We start from the raw sequence: 19,879 nt of genomic DNA, 5'->3' as shown, positions 1-19,879 counted from the left end.
CTTTTTGGCAAAAATTATTTTTTTTCCACCCAACCCCTCCTTTTCCACCCCAATTTCCCCATTTTTCGACCCTAAATTCTTGATATTTTACCTGAAACCCCCTTTTCAATTTCGAAATCCTCGTTTTGACTCTAAATCCCTTAGTTTTTAGGGAAAAATGACCATTGCCAACCCCAAATTCTAACTTTTTTAACCATAAGTCCTTGAGTTTTATCAAAAAGCCCCGTTTTAGACCCCAATTCTTTCTTTTCCACCCTAAATCCATTCGGCTTTACCAGAAATGCTCATTTTTCAGCACCGAAACCTCCTTTTCAACCCCAAATCCCGAATTTTCACCCCAAAATCCCATTTTCTGTATATTTTTTCGAGGCTATTTGTTGCTTTTTGGCTGTTCCGTTTGGCTGGACGTCAATTTGGGGCATTTCAGGGCGAGTGGGACGGATTTTGGGTCGTTTCTACGGTGTTTCGGGTGCGTTCTTTTGGAGTCCGCGCCTACATTTCCCGTCAGCCTTTGCGCTGCGCAACACAAAGCGCATGCGCCGATTATAATTCCCATGGTGCCTTGCGAGCACCGCACTCCTCAAGCGGCGCCGTCGCGCTTTCTCTGACGTCACAGCGGCGGAAGCGGCGCGGAAGGCGAGAGGTAAAATAGCGACCGCCAAAACCCCCGGAACCTTCATGGACCCCAAATTCCCCCCGGGGCCCTCCCTGTCCCCCCCATCCCGTCCTGTTCAGCCTAGTCCCCTCCCAGTTCCCCTCCACTCCCTCCCACTCTCCTTCGAGTTGCCCCCACCCCCTCCCAGTCCCTCCCAGTGCTCCCCAAGCCCCCTCCCAGGGTAAGAAGGAGTGAAAGAGGGTGGGAGACGGGTAATAGGAGTGCGGGGAAGGGGTGGGCAGTGTCCACCAGTACAAGCCGGTATAAACCAGTACACATCTCTATAAACCATTAGAAACCAGTAGATTCCCTCCACCCCCAGCGAATCTTTGGCGTGCCCAGTTTGGGACTGGAAGGCGGTTGGAGGGAGTGGGGATGCTCCAGGTCATCGCAGTTTGGCTCAGTTTAGCCAGGGAGGGGTGGGGGACATTGCCAGTTCATCCCAGTATGGCCCAGTTTGTTATAGAGATAGTGCCCAGTACATCCCAGTTCATTCTGGGGAAATGAGGGGCGTTCCCAGTTCATCCCAGTATGTCTCAGTTTTTCCAGTGTCCTCTCCCAACCTATCTGCCGACCCTCCCAGTCCCCCCTGTCCCCTCCCAGTCCCTGCCAGTGTGCCCAGTCCCCTCCCAGTGCCATCCGTTTGCCTTTCAATTCCTCTCAGTGCCCTTCCAGTCCCTCCCAGTTCCTTCCCAGTTCATCCCAGTTCCTCTGAGTCTCCTCCCAGTGCCTCCCAATCCCTTCCCAGTTCATCGTAGGCCTTCTCAGTCCCCTCCCAGTGCCCCCCCAAGTCTTTCCCAGTGGCCACCACCTTCTCGGAGTCCCTCACAGTCCCCCCTAATCACCTCCCAGTTCTTCCCAGTACCTCCCAATCCCCTCCCAGCCCCTCCCAATCCCCCGCCAAGGTATTAAGGATGTTACTGTTCAGACCAGTAACATCCCAGTCACACCAGTTCCATGCCTCCAACCTGGGACACCGAGCCTTGCGGGGATGGGCACCAGTGACACCAGTGAACCCCCCAGTGACACACCAGGAACATCCCAGTTCTGATCCATACTGATTTGGGCTGGAAGGGACCTTTGAAGGTCATCTCCACCGTCCCGCCCTGCAGGGAGGGTGTTGGTGGTCATGGTGTGGAACACTGGGGTTGGCCAGGTTGGAGCAGCTGCCCTGTACTGGAGCCCATGGTCCCTGTGGAACCCACATTCCAGAGCTGGGGAGAACCCAACACAACACTTGTGATCTCCCTTGCACTCTCAGAGTTTGAGTCTGCAGCCTCCCAAAACTCCAGGTGCTCTGAACAGAAAGAAATGATTTGAGAGTGAATTCTGTCAGAAAGAAGAGCTTCTTTCTGTCAGAAAGAAGCTGAGCCTGAAGCTTATTCCTGGGGTGAGGGCAGGGGGATTGGTGACCCCCACCCCATAGGGAGGGTGGAGGAGCTGTGATTGGGTCTCCCCCCACATCATCTGGGGAATCCCAACTCATCCTGGGGTGGGGGCTGGGATAGGAGACCCCCAAGTCATCCCGAGGGTTTGGGGGCTGCAAGTGGGGACCCTCAAATCACCCTGGAGTCAGGGGTAACCATGGGAACCCCCAGGTCATGGTGGGGATTTGGTACCATGATGGGGGACCCAAAATCATACCGGGCTGGTTGGGTGGGATGTAAGGACCCCTAAATCTCCCCAGGGGTTGTGGGCAGCAATGGGGGAGCCCTAAATCATCTCATGGAGTGTCAGTGCAATGGGGTGATCCCAGCTGAAGCCAGGAGTGGCTGACAGCCCCAGCACCCTCTGCCCCACCCAATGCCCCCTTTGGGTTTTGGATGCCAGTGTAGCTCCTAAAGATGAAGTAAAGGATGATCAGTGGGTGTCCAACTCTATGGGTAACGTCCTCATTCCACCTCACACTCCATTTTGACCCACAGTAGGTTTGATGAAGGTTTGAATGCCATCACCCCACAAAATGCCCACCCCTGCTTTGTCACTGCACTATGGCTTCTTTTGCAGACACGGGGTGACTCCATCTGGGAAAAAACTCTCTGGGTGCCCGAGGATGGGAAGGCTTTTGGTTAAAGTGTGACATTGGTGAAACATCACTGAATCCATCCAGCAGAGGAATTTGGTATCGGCGAGGAACACAGGAAAAGGTTTAGGATCTGCTGGGCCCATCTCCACCATCAGAAAATTCATCGGGGGTGAGAGACACCAGAGATGTCCTGACTGTGGGAGACGGTTTAGTGACAGCTCAGATCTGGTCCAGCGGTGACACCATCACACAGGCACCATGTCCTACACCTGCCCTGACTGTGGGAAAGAGTTTATCAGGAGATCAGATATGATTGACCATCAACGGATCCATAGGGGTGAGAAACCCTTTAAATGTTCTGCATGTGGGAAGGAGTTTACCTATAGATCCCATTTATCAGAGCATCAGCGCATCCATACAGGAGAGAGACCCTATAAGTGTCTGGAGTGTGGGAAGGACTTCACCAGTAGTTCCCATTTATCAGCTCATCAGCGCATGCACACAGGAGAGAGGCCCTATAAGTGTCTGGAGTGTGGGAAAGAGTTTACCAAGAGTTCCAATTTATCAGAACATCAACGCATACACACAGGAGAGAGACCCTATAAATGTTCTGAGTGTGGGAAGGAGTTTACCAAGAGTTCCCATTTATCAGAGCATCAGCGCATCCATACAGGAGAGAGACCCTATAAGTGTCTAGAGTGTGGGAAGGGCTTTACCCAGAGTTCCCATTTATCAGAGCATCAGCGCATCCATACGGGAGAGAAGCCCTATAAGTGCCTGGAGTGTGGGAAGGCATTTACTCTAAGCTCCAATTTATCACAACATCAGCTCATCCACACAGGAGAGAAGTTGTATCCGTGCACTCACTGTGGGAAAGCCTTCAACAAGAGCACCTCTTGGATTAGTCACCAACATGTCCACACTGGGGAAAAACCCTACACGTGTCCCCAGTGTGGGAAGGGCTTCAGACAAAGCTCAAACCTCTCCCAACACCTACGTATCCATAGGTCTGAACGTCCCTACAAGTGTCCCCATTGTGGGAAGGACTTCAGACAAAGCTCAAACCTCTGCCAGCACCTACAGATCCATATGGCTGAACGTCCCTACAAGTGTCCCCAGTGTGGGAAGGGCTTCCGTCGACGCTCCAATTTGACAACCCATCAACGCCTCCATATCAGTGAACAACATTAAAGCTACTCCCAGTGCAAGATGAATTTTTACTGGAAATTAAATTTAATCTCTCATTACTCGACCCGTCGTAGCCACTACCAAACGTGAAGGGTCAACCTGACCTCATTTTCCAAGCTCCATCCCACCAACAATGCTTCCTTCAGCGTCTGGTGGACAATAAAATGGAGTCAGATCAGGAACCACTTCATGTCCCATCCAAAATTAAAGTTTTACCATTTGTTTCAGCATCGTGAAGTTTTTTTTACCAAATAAGGAAAAACAGACAAGTGTTTACCATGGTGACACCTTCCTCAAGGGATGTGGCAGGATGGAACCCTGGACACTTTTCCTGCACAGCAGGCTGGGAGTGCAGCCGAGGGAGCAGGAGCAGAGCGAGGTAGCAGACCACAGGACAGTGCTGGCAGCAACAACACTGTGCTGTGTCCTGGCAGGAACAGAGCAGGATTCTCTCTGTGCCAGGCACAGAAATGGGAGAAATGGGTATTTTTCCCAAAGGGGAGCCCAGCTTTGGGGCTGGGGCTACTGGGAGAGAAGAGAGTGAGGGAGAGAAGTGAGCTTGGGAAGGGTGGCAGAGTGGGAAGGCCTTGGAGATGGCAGTCTGAAGGGCAGTGTGCTCAGAGAGAAGAGTTACAGGTCCAGAATCTGCTCTGGCAGCCCAGCCCTTCTCCTTTGCTAACCACTCTCTCCAGAGCCCACCGATGGAGGGCTCCGGAGGGATCTGTCCCCATCCCACCAGCTGGCCAGGCCCTGCATGGCCGTCTGCTCGCCACTCTCCCAGCTTGTTGGTAGGCCTCAGGGTGCTTCTTGATGCTGCCTGGAGCAGGAGGGTGAGCTGTGCCCCCTGGCAGTGCATTCTGCAGTGGGTTTGGGTCAGTCCCCAGGTCCCCCCATCCAGCACACTGCATGTTTCCGTTTCTCTTTGGGTCTTGAGACTGCAATGGATCCAAGAGCGTTCAGGCATGGCCAGCACAAGGCCCATCACTTCACACCAGGTCAGTGCTGCCTCCTCTCCTTGGCCTGGGCACCTTTGTGCTTTGGAGCCAGGGGGGTGGGGGAGAGCCCCAGGTTTGGTCACTGCCCTGGGGAGTGACATCTCATCGAGCTGGAGGGCTGGAGAGGACCTTGGAGATCACCCAGTCCAGCCCTGCACCCAGGGCTGCCAAGGCTGCCCCTGACCTGTGTCCCTCTTCTTTCCCCACACGCCCTGCACTCTCTACACCATGTCTCCAGCAATGCTCCTTGGAGCCCCTGGACTTTGCCTGGGATGGATTCTACACAGGGTTTATCTAGCTTTAGAAATGACACCAAAAAAGACTGCTCCTGCACCACATGGTCCTCTTCATGCTCAATAACCTACTGGAGTGTTTGGCCGTTTCAGCATTATTCTGCAAGATTGTTCCTGCAGGGTGCCCTAGTAAATTTGTTCAGACAAAGGACCACTCCAAGGTCACTTTTGTGGACATCAGGACATGCCTGGACCACCCATGCCAAAGCTTGCTAGTGGTTGCTTGAGGATTCAGTACCTCAGCAGTAACGTGGGTGGATGTTTGTAGTGCTAAGGCTTAGACAACAGGCCCAAGCCAGAGTTGACCTCTAGATGAACCCTGTCCTTTTTTACTAATAACCTTTATATCAGTGAATATTCTGCTAAGTTCAAACAATAGTCATCTTGATGCGAGCAACTGACCACCTCAAAATATTATTTGTGCTGAATTGACATTTGGAGACAGTATTTTAGGAAACCCTACCACCTACGTCCTGGACTCAGGCCAAGGCTTAGTCCTGGTTGGTCGGGGGGGGAGGGGGTAAACCAGATGCATCTTTCTTAATGACTGTCTTTTCTTATATGTAGTACTGACTTGATATGAATTGCCCTGTATGTTTTCTATCTGTCTGCTTTAGGTTCTATGTTCTATATTTTACTTATTTGATTGTATTGTTTAGCTATCACCAGTAAAACATGTCTGACACTGATCTCTGCAGCCAATCTGTGCAGCCCATGGGAGCTGCAGGAAAGAGGAGGGGGAGGGACTCAGCACCCAAGTGAAAAAAAAAAAACATACAAAAAACTCAGGGGGCAGCTGGGACACTTGATTCCAGTGAGGCTCACTTCTGCCTTCACAATACTCAGTTCTTTAGATCCCCCACATCCCTCCAGAAATAGTGACGGATTCTGTCCCTTTCTGATTCGATGGCATTAGGGTGCACTGTGCACCAGTGTCCACCAAGGCTTTATACTTTTGTGGCTCTAATGTGCCAGGGCATCGAATCCACACAGTCCAAAAAGTTCTGTTGTCCCTCTCCTGCTCCTGACTGGAGGAAGGGCATCTCTAAGCTTGAGCACATACAGCACTGTCAGTATGTGCATTACTGGGGTTTGCATCCCCATTACTCACATCTGAGGTACCTTGAGTCACCAACATACTCAGATTGGGTAACTCCACACTGGAGACTTGAGCAGCCATCCTTTTAGAAGGACCTCCCTTTTTAATTGCTTTGCCTAGTAGCTCATGTACTTGTTCCTGTAGGACAGTAGTAGGTTTCTTATCCCCCTTTTTCTTGTCCTCTCCATACTCACTCAGGATTGACCACAGGATACCTCTTGCTGTACTCTGTTTCTCTCAATTCAGCCTCATAGGAGGGCGTTTCCTCTTAATGGCTGCAGTGCCTGTTTGAGAAAAATGGGGTAGATGCAGTTTCTCAGCCATTTCCTTTACAGCTGAGACCCAGGCCTGATGAGGAGCGGTGACAGCATCTTCATATTCTCGTGCTGTTTTAATCACATCACCCACAGTTGGTTCCATTTCTCCAGGAACCCATAACATTACTGACAGTGTATGGTTAAATGGTGATGGTGCAGCATGCACAAACCTTTGCCTCATAGGCTTAGGGCATGGCATGTGATAAGGATCCACAATGTCATCATTGGTTTAGATCACATCTCGTACAGCCAATGCTTCCAGATCCTTGATAGCTTTTCCAAGTGTGGGTGCTTTGACCTGTGGGCAGTCTATTTCCCCTTTATAGGGATATCTCTCCCTTACAGCTGACTAGAGTCGTTTCCATAGGCTGGTGGCTCCAGCCTTTTCCCCAAATACCTGATCAATACCTGCATTTCTGGCCAGGGATCCCAACTGCCTGGCTTCTCTCTGAGTTAATGTTATGGCAGCAGCCCCTTCATGCTGCTTCATTCATTGGAGTAACCAAGTGAGGAGTGGTTCACCTGCAAAACAACCAAAGTTCTTTCTCAGGGTACACCAGTGCCTCATGGAATAGGACTGAACATAAACTTCTGATTCTGAGTCCTCCTCCTCAGATAACTCTGCTTTAGCTGCTCCACGAGTAGAGGCAGTATCCTCTATCTCCTCTATCCCCTGGTCATCTCGTTCATACTTTGAAGGGTTAAGGCTCATTTCTGATTTCCACTGTTTTCCTTTTCTCTCAGTCACAGGGTGGACCAGTATCTGTGTGATCTGAGGGGGAGAGGCTGTGGTGTCTGCAGCAGTAGCAGCAGCAGTGTCTGTGGGGGTAGGGACAGCAGCTGCAGCTGTAGCAGATACTCTGGTGATGCTCCCCAGCCGTACCTGAGTTGTGCCTTTGTGTGTGTGGGGTGAACAGTGGCTGCGGAGGCAGAAATAGCAGTGCTGTCTGTATGAGGTGTGCTCATTCCCCTAACTGCAGTTGTCTTTCTCCTCACCAGTATATGATCAATATGAGGATACATAGGAACATATGAGAACCAAGAAGGAGAATCAAAACTATAATAAGCGTATTGCCATTTTGACTGGAATCTGGTGAATTTAGCCCCTGATGAAAATGAGTGGTAAAAGACCTCAAATTCAAACTGAGAATGTAATTACCAACAAAGTTTTTTATCCTTGTATGAAACACAACTGCACCATTTACTGCACTGTCTATTAGTATTGCAGACCATATCACAACTACTTTTCTCAAGCAGCACTTACCCAACATAAGCCACATATTAACACTGATCCCTGCTAAAAAAAACACATACCACATACCCCAAATACCAAAGGTACGGCATGATTTGTTTAATTTCCAAAGAAAATACTTTGATTCCTGCTCAGCAGAACCATCTGGGTATCCTCCCACTGGAGCTGGAATTCAAACTATTCAGGTAAATGAGTCAAAATTTGAACTGGGCTCAAGCTAATTAGCTTAAGCCCCGCACTGAGCGCCAATAAATCTGTCAGGGTTTATGCTGGGCCAGCAATTAAACCAAATAAGAGATGCTATTAATCCCCCTCCCCCCTCTGATAAAGAAAGGAGAGAGAATAAGGGAGAGAGACTTATGGCTTGGAAACTAAACAACACAACTTCAATAAAACAGTAACAATAAAAAGGAAAAATTACTAAATATATACAAATATACAGGAAAATTGATACTATGCTCCTCCCCCCTTTCCTCCGATAACTCTCACGTCACCACTGAGGCTGCAGGGCAGCCCTGGGAAAGTCCAGGCTGGAATCCTGGAGTCGGCAGCAATCGGGAAGTGGAGGCAGGAACATACAGATTCAGGCTGGCATGGATCAGGATCACAGGCAGAGAAATGGATGGAATCCTCCCAGGATGCCAAAGCAAACAGGGACAGACAAAGGCAAAAGGCCAAAGAAAGGAAGAAGGAAGAGGGCAGAAGGGGTTTGACCCTTGTAATCCCTCAAATTTATACTGAGTATGACGTGTATGGGACAGAATACTCTGTTTGGTCAATTTTGGCCATCTATCTTGTCCTTTCCTCCCCAAAGGAAGGTTAAAGGTGTGACCTCTTTACTCCTTCTCTCCTTTCGAGATGTCCTTTTCAAAATGTTCCTCAGAACCAAGCAGTGTCCTTCGTTCTGCACACCAGTCTCTAGCAGTGACTATAAACATCAAGCATTATCAGTTTCAGAATCAGACATTGACTGAGAAACCTGCTGTTAATTTCAGCAAGTGCAGCTACTTAAAAGAGACTTAGCTGAAAGCAACATTACAAGACAGAAAATTACCTTTATCCTGGCCCAAACCAGGACACACCTGGCTTGGTTTTTAGCTGTACCTTACACTAAGCAGAGGTCTACAGAAATAAAATTATATCCTCTTAACTTCAGAATGACAGTGTGGTATGGTGTGACATATATACCATAGATACAGGAAACACAAAGTAGGAAATGGACTGAAAGAAATGCTTCCAAACAAACAACCCATTGATGAGGTCCTTTGTTCCAACTGCTGACCACCAAAGACCAAATGCTTCCACCAAAAGTATTCTGTAGTGAATACTTTTCTGCACAAGAGAGTTTAATGGTAAAGCTGTCTGTGCCTTAGAGCTTACTGTCTGTTTCTTGAAAAGCTGCTCTCTCTGGGCATATAAAAAATTCCTCATTCTGTATGACAAATAGGAAAGTACTGTCCCCCTCTGCAGGATGTATCTGTGGTGTGCTGGTCGGGCTGCAGAAGTCATTCTGTGCAGAGGCAGCTCAAGTTTTGAATGGATCCCCAAAGTGAGATGGTAAGATGAGTGTTTGCTGCTGTGAGTTGTGTCTGAAGGAAAGGGAGCAGATCAGAGGGTTCGGTGTGGAGACACGTGTGACAGCTGTGGAGCAGAGCTGCCATGAAGCCTCTTCTAGAATGAGGGTCTGAAACTTGAGTGGCATCAGAAAGCACTGTGAAGTAATACACTGTCCATGTGCTTTCCTTAGGAAAATGAACACTTCCCCACAACATGGAACTGGAGCCAAGCTTTGGCACTCAAAACTGAGCCATGCCAGACATGCATCAAAGGACATGGGCACATTGCTTGTGCCCAGGTGATTTCTGGAGCAGTCTTTATACTTCCAAGGCCTTTTATGCACTCTTGAAAAGCAGGCTATGTTTTTTCTTCAGAAATATGAGGGTTTTCTATTCTATTCCATAAACCAGGTGTGCAGAAAATGAAAAAGGGTAAAGAGGAGCACATTTGGTAGCAGCAAGAAATAAGGGTCAGACACTGATGAAAAATTCAAAACTCAAATCCAAATAAATTTATTTACTTAAATTACAAAAAAGGAGAGGGTGGGGAGGGGAGGGGGAGAGAGGTAAGGGAAGGGGAGGGGGAGAGAGGTAAGGGAAGGGGAGGAGGAAAAGGGAGTTGAGGGCAGGAGAGGGGGAATGGGAGGGCAAGGGGAAAGAGGAAAGAGGGAGGGAAAAGGGGAAGGAGAAAGGGAATGGAGAAAGGGGAAAGGGAAAAGGGGGAAGAGAAAAGGGGAAAGGGAAAAGGGAAAGAGAAGAGAGGGAGAGGACTATGCAGGAGAGGAGTGGAGCAGAGAGGGGGAAGGAAGGGGCAGAAAGGCTAGAGGGGAGGGAGAGGGGGAGAAAGGAGAGGTAGAGGGGAAGGGGGAGGGAGGAAGGGAAGGGGGAGAGAGGGGAGAGGAGGGGGAGGGGGAGAGGGAGAGGACTATGCATCAAAAACCACCAGGGAAGGGCAACAGGGCTGTCATCCATCCAGACTAAACATTTATTCAGACTGCAAGAAACATATTTTCAGTCTTCTGATTCCTCAGAAGATATGGAATAAACTCCCAAAGATGTACTTTAAAGTTCATCAGTGTCTGGGGAGAAAAAAGACTAGATTCCTGGTGTTACTTTTATAGTAGAGAGGGGCAAAGAGGTCAATGTCAGAACATTAGGGCTACGAAGCCAGAGCTGAACACTCTCTGTGATTAAAAGCAGACAGCAACAGAAGGAAATTGTCTCAGGGGCTTCCTGCTTTGAAACAGCAACAGTCACTGCAAAGCTGTGACTCTGGAGTAATAAATTACAAGATAGGTGCAATTCCTCCTTGGATATCTGGCCTCACATCACAGAACATGTTTGATGCCACGTATGACAAACATTCAACTCCTCTGACGATTGCCTGAGTGAACTTTCCCTAAAAAAAGGATAACTTCTGTCACTGATTATCCTCTTCTTGCCTATTCAAAAAAGACTGCAACAGAGGAGCTACAAATGCAAGCAATGAGTAAGGAACAGCAAAGACCAAGAACTGACAGCAGAGGATGTGTTATGGGTTAGTGCTGAAAGCAATCAATGGACACGGGAGGAGAAGTGATAGCTGAAGTCTATGAAACTTTATGTAGGGCTCCTTTTATGGTTTTGATTGAGGATTTACTCCAGTGAAAGATGACTTCAGCTTAAGGAAAGTGTATCTGTGTGGAGGAAATAGATCAGTTTTCTTTGTGCTTGTTTTGTTTTTTTTTTTCAGGCAGCTGCCTAATGCTCTACAAAGCATTTTGTAAGCAGAAAGTTTCCATGTTCAAGTAAGCATAAAGCTAGCAGAAAAAAACCCTGTGCTTAGCACAGGAACTAAACAGCTTTCAAGATGTTGTTTTCATGAGTTAGGAGCAGTCATCTTCTAACATGACACATTACCATGTCCAGGTTCTTCAGAGACAAATTCATCCAGTTCCTGCTTGTACTAGAATTATACAGAAAATATACCATTAACATGAGTGCATGATTCTTCAAATCCACACAAAACCAGGCAGTAACTCCAAGGTACAAAGAAGTGAGGCCATAAACCAGCAAAGTGGAGGGAAGGGCCCTCGCTCCAGGACTAAAGGGAGAGTAGTGACCAAATCCACAGCTCCTTCAGGAGAACCCCTATACAAACCCAAATGCCTCCTACCCACAGTGGATCTCCCACACTGAAGTATAAAGTGATATTTATTGCAGGCCCCTTCAGAGTCATACATACTAGATAAGAAAATTTAGCTTAAAGCTTAGCTGGGAACATCCTATGGCACGATCTTCTTTCTCAGTTTCTTTTGTAAAAGAAAGCAGTTACACAGTTCATGATCCAGAGTTCAGCATTTGCTTTGGTCTCTGAGCACTGTTGGAAAACAGTCCAACCCTCAAAAAACTTTTCACCCCTACCACATGTAGCTGTGCACTGTTTTGATGAGGAGGAGATGTTTTGGTATATTACACCATGAAGTTTAGAACTACAAATGAGTTGTAACTTTAGACTGAATAGCCCAACCTTGCTTACAGATGCTCTTCAGCAGTAGCTGAGGACAGGATTTCACCGAAGAACTGGTTCAGGGCATTGCCTTGGCAAAGGGGCAGTGAAAATGTATTGGCTGTGTGCAGCAGAGCAGGGAGAAACCCAGTGCCGCAGGCAGCTGCTGCCATGTGGACACAAGCTCTGCTGCCCAGGAGGGTCCTGTAGTGCAGGGGTTTGCAGATGGCCACGTAGCGGTCGTAGGACATGATGGTCAGGAGACAGTACTTGGCTGTGATGAAGAAGATAAAGAAAAAGAGTTGTGCAGCACATCCCTGTGTCCCAGATGTCCCTGGTGTCCCAGAGGGAATTGGCCATGGCTTTGGGCAGTGTGGTGGAGATGGTTCCCAGGTCGAGGAGGGAGAGGTTGAGGAGGAAGAAGTACATGGGGGTGTGGAGGAGGTGGTCACAGGTGATGGTGGTGATGATGTGGCCCTTGCCCAGGATGGCAGCCAGGTAGATGCCCAGGAAGAGCCAGAAGTGCAAGAGCTGCAGCTCCCGCCTGTCTGCAAGTGCCAGGAGGAGGAACAGGGCAGATTTTCTCAAATACATCACTTCCCAGAGACCCACAAACTGCCTCTTCACTTACTTCAGGACCTGCAGCATCAGTGTCTGAGCTGCACCTGAGTCCTCATCCCCCAGACCAGCAAAAAGAAGGGGAAGAACAAGGGCAGCAGCAGTGCCAAGAGGGGAACCTGCCAAAGTTCTGCTGCCAAGAGAGTTGGGACAGGGAGACACAGGCAGAGACTCCAGCATTTCTCCTCTATGGTGGGGGGCTGCTGGAAGGATCCTCAGAATTCAGTGCCCATGATCTGGGGGACTGTGCTCTGTGACAGATAGCAGGGTTTAGCTCTAGGGAGGGCAGCAGCTCTGCAGGGGATGGCTGGGAGGTGCAGGAATCCCCCCCTGCCATCATCTTCCAGGCAGCAGCTCCCTCTCAATCCCTGCCCATCTCTGCTGCCTGCAGCTCTCTCTGCACACCCGCCCTCACTCCTCTTCACAATTCCCCACCTCCAGACCCTTCTGCCCTTACAGCTCCCATCAGCTGTGGCTCTGCAGCTTTAGGAGATTCTTCCAGGAACTGCACCAGCACTTCCCTGCACCAGACACTCACCATGTCAGAAGCTGGGAACGTTCTCCATTGAGCTGGCGATCATCCCCTTCACCTTCACCCCCTTGAAGTTCTCTCTGCCTTGCTCATGTCCCCGAGATACCCCGGTAGTGCCCGCAGACCTGCTGCACTTTGCAAAGGAGCTGCTCCTGCCCAGAGCTGCCTCTCTGCAGCACTGCCCACTTGCCAGCAGCTCCCTCTATCTCAGGAGCCCAGCTCACAACTTTCATGAGCCCTCTGGGGGGTTGGTGCTAAGCCCATGACAATTGCTCAACAAGCAATGAGAGGAAGCTGCAGAACCTTTTCAACAAGTCCAAGGCAGAGTCCAAGTCCAAAGTTTCTTGCCATGTGCCTGGGTCCCCCTGAGGGACACCCCTGAGAAAGCGTACCCAGGTGTGGGGGAAGCAGGAACCAGGAGGCAGTGATGGCAGGTGGGGAAAAGGAAGGTGCAGGTGGCTCTGGTGCTGAGGAAGCCTGGCTGTGTGTCAGGACTGCAAAGCCTGAGCCCTGAGCCCATTCCCCAAAGGAGCCAGCCCTTACCCCCAGCCCCTGGGAAGGGAGATCCTGTCCCTCCCTCAGCCCTCAGGGCTCTCCTGGCAGCCCTGGGATGTGGAGATGGGAGATGCCAAGGGCAGTTTGTTTGTACAGCATGGCACCTCCCAGGCTCCTGCACATGAACAAGGAGGCCCTGAGCCCCAGTGCTGGAAGGTCCAGTTGTCTCCCCATGGCCATCAGTGCCAGAGACAAGAGCCATCAGCAAAGTTATGGAGAGCTTGGCTCTCACCTAGGGGCCTACAAGACCTGCAGCCTTCCAGGGCAGAGACCCTCTATACATGTTCATGAATCCTAGGATGTGCTACTTCTTCTGCAGCCAGCATATTTTCTCCTTGGGATTGTTACTTAACAGGAAATTAGCTTAGAGTAACATGATTTTCATAGAAACAAAGAGACAGGAAGAAAAATAGTTGGATACAGCCCTGTGCCTCTTTCCTTCAGGAGAACCATGATACTTGGGTGAAAAAAGAAAGTTATTGGAAAATAGCTTAAAGTTTTGCTAAAGGATCACAAAGAGTTGCCCTATACCCAAGAAAGCATACAATCCATGTTTGTTCTTGGCAGCAAAACAAAACACTTGAGCTTGGTTCTTCAATACTGAATCAGAAATCTTACTGCTGAAGAGTTTAACTGCAACTACATTGGTAAGGAGGTAAGACAGAATTTTATAAAAAATTGCTTGAGTTACAAAATTGCTTGAGATACCTGGGGTTGGGTCTACCTCATATGGATGTCCAGGAAAAGACAACACACATACTGAGCAAAAAAGTTGAGCTTTGTGACAGGGTGTTCCTTGTGCACTGAACTATTTTATAGGTCAAGTATTAGTTTTGGTGAAAAAAGAAAGTCATTGGAACAAAACTTAAAATTTCAGCTAAAGGACCACGAAGAATTGCCCTGTAACAAAGAAAGCATACAATCCATGTTCTTGGCAGCAAAACAAAACATTTGAAAAGGGCAGAGTTTGGTTTCTTCAAGCATCCGCTTGGGAGGGCAGAATGGGACAAAGCCCTGCATGGGAAAGGAGCCAAGGAAAGCTGGATCACCTCCTGAATCCCAGGACTAATGTGACCCAGGGAAAAGGAAGGCAGGCAAGAGTGTCAGGAAGCCTGTGTGGATGAGCAAGTAACTCCTGGACACACTGACGTGTAAAAACAAAGTTTATGGAGGATGAAAGCAACGACAAGCACCCTGGGAGAAGAAACCCTCAAGGAAGCAAGAGATCAGGTCAGGAAAGCAATGGCACAGTGAGAATTGATCTGGCAAGGGAGGTTAAGGGCACCAAGAAAACTTATTGTCGGTGCGTAAATGATAAGAGGAAAACTCGGGAAAATGTGGGCCCACTCCAAAAGTAAAGGGGAGAGATGATCATCGCAGGTGAAGAGAGGGCTGAGCGAGGCACTCAGTGGCTGCGCTGCCTCGGTCGGCCCCGGCAAGGACTCTGCTCCCACCCTCCGTGAGGAGATGTTCAACGTGAGCCGTGAGGGGCCGAGCGTTAACGAGCGCTGCCGGAAAGCTACGAGACGATCCGAGCGCTGACGAAAAGACCCGAGCACCGCCGAGCGGAGCCGAGCGCCGCCACCGGTCCGTTGCCGGGGCAACGAGGACGCTTTCAAAACGCTTTGCCCGCCCGGAGCGTCTCTCGCCGAGGCAGCGGCGCCGGGACCGGAGCGACCCGCAGCGGATCCGGGCCTCAGCCACCCCACAGCTCCCCAGAGCAGCCCGGGCGGCGCCGCGACCAGCAGCAGAGCGGGCAGAGAGAGCGCGGAGAGGCGGCAGCGTGCGCGGAAGGGACTCGTCCCCCCCCAGCTCCAGGGAGGGTCCCCTGGGGGCCGTCACCCTCTCGGAAGGAGCTCAGCCAGGGTGGCCCCGCTAGAAAGCCGCGTCCGCTGCACTCGGCGTGGTGCAGGGGGCTCTCCGGGCAGAGGGGCCGCCAAAGCAGGCAGGGCTCAGGCTGCCAGAGCCTGTCCCTGGGAAGGGATGGCAGCAGGGAGAGCAGTGGGGGGAGCTGGGGCCAGGGGGACCATCCCAAGGAACAAGCCATAGAGCCAGAGGAAACGGCCTCAAGCTGTGCCACGGGAGGATTACATTGGATGTGCGTGCAGACTCTTTCAGCCCAGAAGGCTTTAAATACCGGGTGCACATGCCTAAGAGCAAGGCTTCTCTCCAGGGCTGCAGAGATCTTCCTGGTTTATTTTTTCCTTCTTTCATTTCTTCTAATTCAAGGGCGCTGAAATGAGCAGTAGCTGTAAGATGGGAGTGGGGTGGAAGAACCATCAGGGCAACGGTGTGACTTTTTTTTTATTGAGAATGGCTGTGCATTTTTTTTGCTATGGTGGTTGGGCTTATTGTGGGGGAATGTTCTGGTTTATTTTCTGTTTTTTTAATTTTGTTTTCCCTTCTTTTTTGGCTTGTTTGTTGGGTTTTTTTGTTTGGTTTGTTTTCTGTTTTGTTTGTTTATTTGGCGCTTCTTTTTTTATTTTTGCTCAAGCTTCTGAGTGGTGAGCTTGGTTCTTCAATACTGAAGCAGAAGTCTTACTGCTGAAGAGTTTAACTGCGACTACATTGGTAAGGAGATAAGACAGAATTTAATAACACGTGTTACAAAATTGCTTGAGAATACCTGGGGTCGGGTCCATGCAATGTCAGCATTGTACAGACTATTAATTCCTGCCCTCGATTCGCACACAAGAGTGGAAGGCGTTCAGGCTGCTTAAGGAATCCATGACAAAATGTCCCAAATGGGACAAGACAGCAGGTGAGATGTCTGTGAATAAATAGAATTTATTGTAAACAGCAAAGGATCTTAAAAAGTAGGCTGGAGAGGGTGGAGGCGGTGGTGGAGGAAAAAGAGCAGAAGGAAGCACAGAATTAAGTGGAAGGTTCTCTTGTTGTTTTCTTCTTACAAAAGTCCTGAATTGTCTTCCAGGCAGAAGCTCCTGCAATGACTCACCTGTGAGGACAGCTTTGAGGGGTACTTGGAGAGGTAAGCACAGACTTGTCTGTGGGCTTATCCTGGATTTATACAACACGGTCATCTTGTCAGACACCTGAAAAAGGACAGAATGAGGGATTAAGTGAAGGAAGCTTCTCAGCTTAACAAGCTCTCTGCATTTTCAGATTTTTTAACCGAAATTTTGAAATAAGGAGAACAACCTCCCCTTCCTCTACTGCATCTTTCTTCTCCCCGCATGCTATTGTCCCATCCTGCTGTAATTCATTTGCTAGCCCCTTCGAACACAAGGACAAAGAAGAGATAAAAAACAGTCTCAGATCTTTTGCTGCTGGAGCCACAGCCCAAGCACCGTAGCAGCTCCTGGGCTTACAAGTCATCCAATGGTCTAACACGGGGTGGCTGAAAATATCTTTGTGACTGTTCTGTTGAAGGAATGGAATCCTGGAAAATGTACGAGCAACCAGAGATTCCCAAGGAATATGGACAGCAGGGATAGAAAACCTTCCTCTTTCACCTGAGCAATACCTGACTCCCATACCAAAAAAAGGCTTCCCCACCCAGGGCGTTTTGGGACTGCAGCAGTAGCCCAGGCGCTGCTGAACAATTTCTTGGCCCCAGCAACAACTGGGCTACAGCCCCCCCAAAAAAATACCACGCCTTGCCTGCACTTCCTTCAGCCTTAGTGAATATTTCACAGGGACGTCCATGAGCAACAGAACTGTCTCCTGGTGAAATTCTATCTCAAAGACTGAGACAGCCCCCTAGAACAAACCACCCCACTCATGGAAATTTCTTAGTAGGAAATAAAAAACATGACCTCATCTCTTTTGCAGCCTTGTCAGTTATTAAAATTCACTCAGGCTGGGGCACAGCCAACACAATCAATGCCTCCGGAAAGGGCTCTGCATCCCTCCCCCCTGGCGAATGACATTAAGATAAAAGCACAGAAAAAAAAGAAGAACTTACTTTTTCGGTCACAGGTACCTGAATTAAGAGACTGGACTGGTGGATCCAGTGGCAGGTGGCTCAGGTAGAACTGAGAGATGTGATCTGGGGTAGGGTTCCCTCACCTGACCAAGCTGTCAGTTGTAAAAAGAGGAATTGAAACCTTCACTTGGACCTTCCATTTTCAGGGGCAACCTAGGGTTGCACCCTCTTACTGTGCCGGGTGTGCATTAAGGGAAGACGCTGGACAATAAAAATCAGGCTTTGGAGCCCAAAATGAGCCTTTGGAAGCAAAACCAAAGACTTTGGAAAGAACAATCCTTTGGACACTGAAAACGTAGCCTAAAAATTGGCCGAATTTTGGCCTCATTGAGGGCCAAATGAAAACACAGGCTGTAAAAAACAGCCTGCGAGTGACAAAAGGCAGGCTGGGATGCTACAAATTAGGATTCTGACCCTAAACAGGCGGCTTTGGGCACTTTGGCCAGCACTTTGCCATAGAAGCAACAAATGATGCTTTGGACCTGAAAACTAAGGGAAACTCCTCTTTCCTTGATGGCCACAAGAAATGAAGCTTTTGTCCCAAACACAGCCTCTGGGTACCCCACTGCAGGCTTAAGCTTTACAAGAGCGTTTCAATGCTCTAAATGTATGCTGGGAACCCTTAAAAGGAAGGCCATTAAAAAGAGGCGTTGGGACCTCAGAATGAGGCTCTGAGTCCTACAAGAGGGGGCCAGCTCTCCTGTACTACACGCACCCTCTCAGGGGGGAGGCCCTGGGGAGCCATCACGTTCTCCTCCTCCTCGTCCTTCTCCTCACCACGCTTCAAGCTGCTGCAGGCTTGCAGCTTGGGCTGCAGGGAGGGAACATGGGTGATGTGATGGCAGGCAGCCCCACGGCAGCCCCGCAGTGGAGGGGGGAGGAGTGCGGAAGGGGGAAGAGGGGCCCCCGGGGCCGGGGGCTGCTTGGAGGGGCATCTTTTTGGTCTCTTTCATACATGAGGACAAGATCCAGCAATCTGCCCTTGTGTCTTTCCCTTAAACACCTGTCAATCATGGCAGAAGTTATCACTGACATAATAGCACAAAACTTTCTTCCAGTCAGTGGCTTGGCAATTAGTCCATATTTTTTCCAAAAATTTAAACTGATTTCAAGTTGCAGGAAAAAGTAGACTGCATCTGTGTTTTGCTTTTATCTTAAAGCTAGCATTGCTGTTCAGAGTAAAATCCTCTATGTGGCAAACTGTGTCTTAACTGATCACCAGAATTACTTAAGAAACCAGAAGAAGCTTAAATTGCTTATTTGCTCTATTTAAGGAAAGTGGTTGTTAACTCATGCTCCTTGGAAGTCTCCACAGTTCCTCAGGATCCACAGTACACTCCTATGAGCTATTTTACCAGCATTATAATTTCTGCAAGAGGGTGAGGCTCCAAAGGTTATTTTTGCATACACCCTTCTTGTCTTCGATGAGTGCAGAAGGTGTCTCTCTGTCCTGTTTTTTTGGAAGACCATTTGGCACCTTTTTCCTCATGTGTCACATGAGAGGTAGGACTCCAAGTGCTTGACCCACAGAATGCAAGGCTTTGCAATCCCCTTCCTTTGCAATGCCCTTTGAGAAGACATAGGGAAGAAGTGTGGGACCAGAGCCTCTTTTCACCTGGGGCACAACACCTGCACAGGATATCCTGCCACCCCAATCCAACGAAATCCATTTGCCATCCCACTTCCACTACTCCCAGGACCTAATTATAATGGCTCCTTTGCTTTCCAAAACCAGCTGGTGGCAGCAAGTGCAGCTCTTCTCCTGCACTAGTTTATGTTGCCTATTTGCATGACCAAGCAGGGGCACCTGGCGGGGCTGGTACAAGGGGTGATTTAGGGAAAAAAGGTACTGACTCCCACAGCTTAGTGTCACACCTCCCCTGGCCCTTTGCTCTTAAGCAGCTTAAGAACCAGTATCCTGATGCAGAGTATATCCAGCCAAGCCTTAGGAAGCCCAACCAGATGTTCTTTGTTCATCTAGAAGATGCAAACACTCTTAAATTAAGTACTGTGAATGGGAAAACATGTCAGATTGGGTGTGGCGTGGGGATTTCTGACGTTTCTGCGGTGGGATTACTGAGAATATTTTTTTAAGAAAGGCAGCATCTGAAAAGTATGAGCAGTTCTAAAACCACTTCTCAGCAGTGAAATCATGGAACCTATTCCCAGGGTAAGGAGGTTGTGGGAAAAATTGGTCATTATGTTCTATTTTGAATTAATGAGTCATGCATTTACAAAGGGAAATCATACAAATTGGATTTTCATTTTACAATCACTATTGTGATTCAACCTAGTCATAGCCAACAGCTGATTAGCACAGACATAGCAATCTTAATCTACACATCCATAACATTAACAC

The 19,879-nt window shown here is 49.0% G+C and overlaps 1 protein-coding gene across 1 annotated transcript; it reads left to right on the top strand.

Moving 5' to 3' along the window:
- The first annotated feature begins 591 nt into the window (after nucleotides 1-591).
- Nucleotides 592-4,099, top strand: LOC139789705 (zinc finger protein 502-like). The gene is made up of 2 exons (XM_071730711.1): nucleotides 592-643; nucleotides 2,663-4,099. The coding sequence occupies exon 2, from the start codon at nucleotides 2,940-2,942 to the stop codon at nucleotides 3,870-3,872; it is 933 nt and encodes a 310-aa protein (XP_071586812.1). The 5' UTR covers nucleotides 592-643; nucleotides 2,663-2,939; the 3' UTR covers nucleotides 3,873-4,099.
- The last annotated feature ends 15,780 nt before the right edge of the window (nucleotides 4,100-19,879 follow it).

This window comes from Heliangelus exortis, chromosome Z, assembly GCF_036169615.1.
Source record: "Heliangelus exortis chromosome Z, bHelExo1.hap1, whole genome shotgun sequence".
In the NCBI taxonomy this organism is placed as follows: Eukaryota; Metazoa; Chordata; class Aves; order Apodiformes; family Trochilidae; genus Heliangelus; species Heliangelus exortis.
Note: the sequence above shows the minus strand (reverse complement) of the source record. Positions and strands in the feature narration are given on the sequence as shown.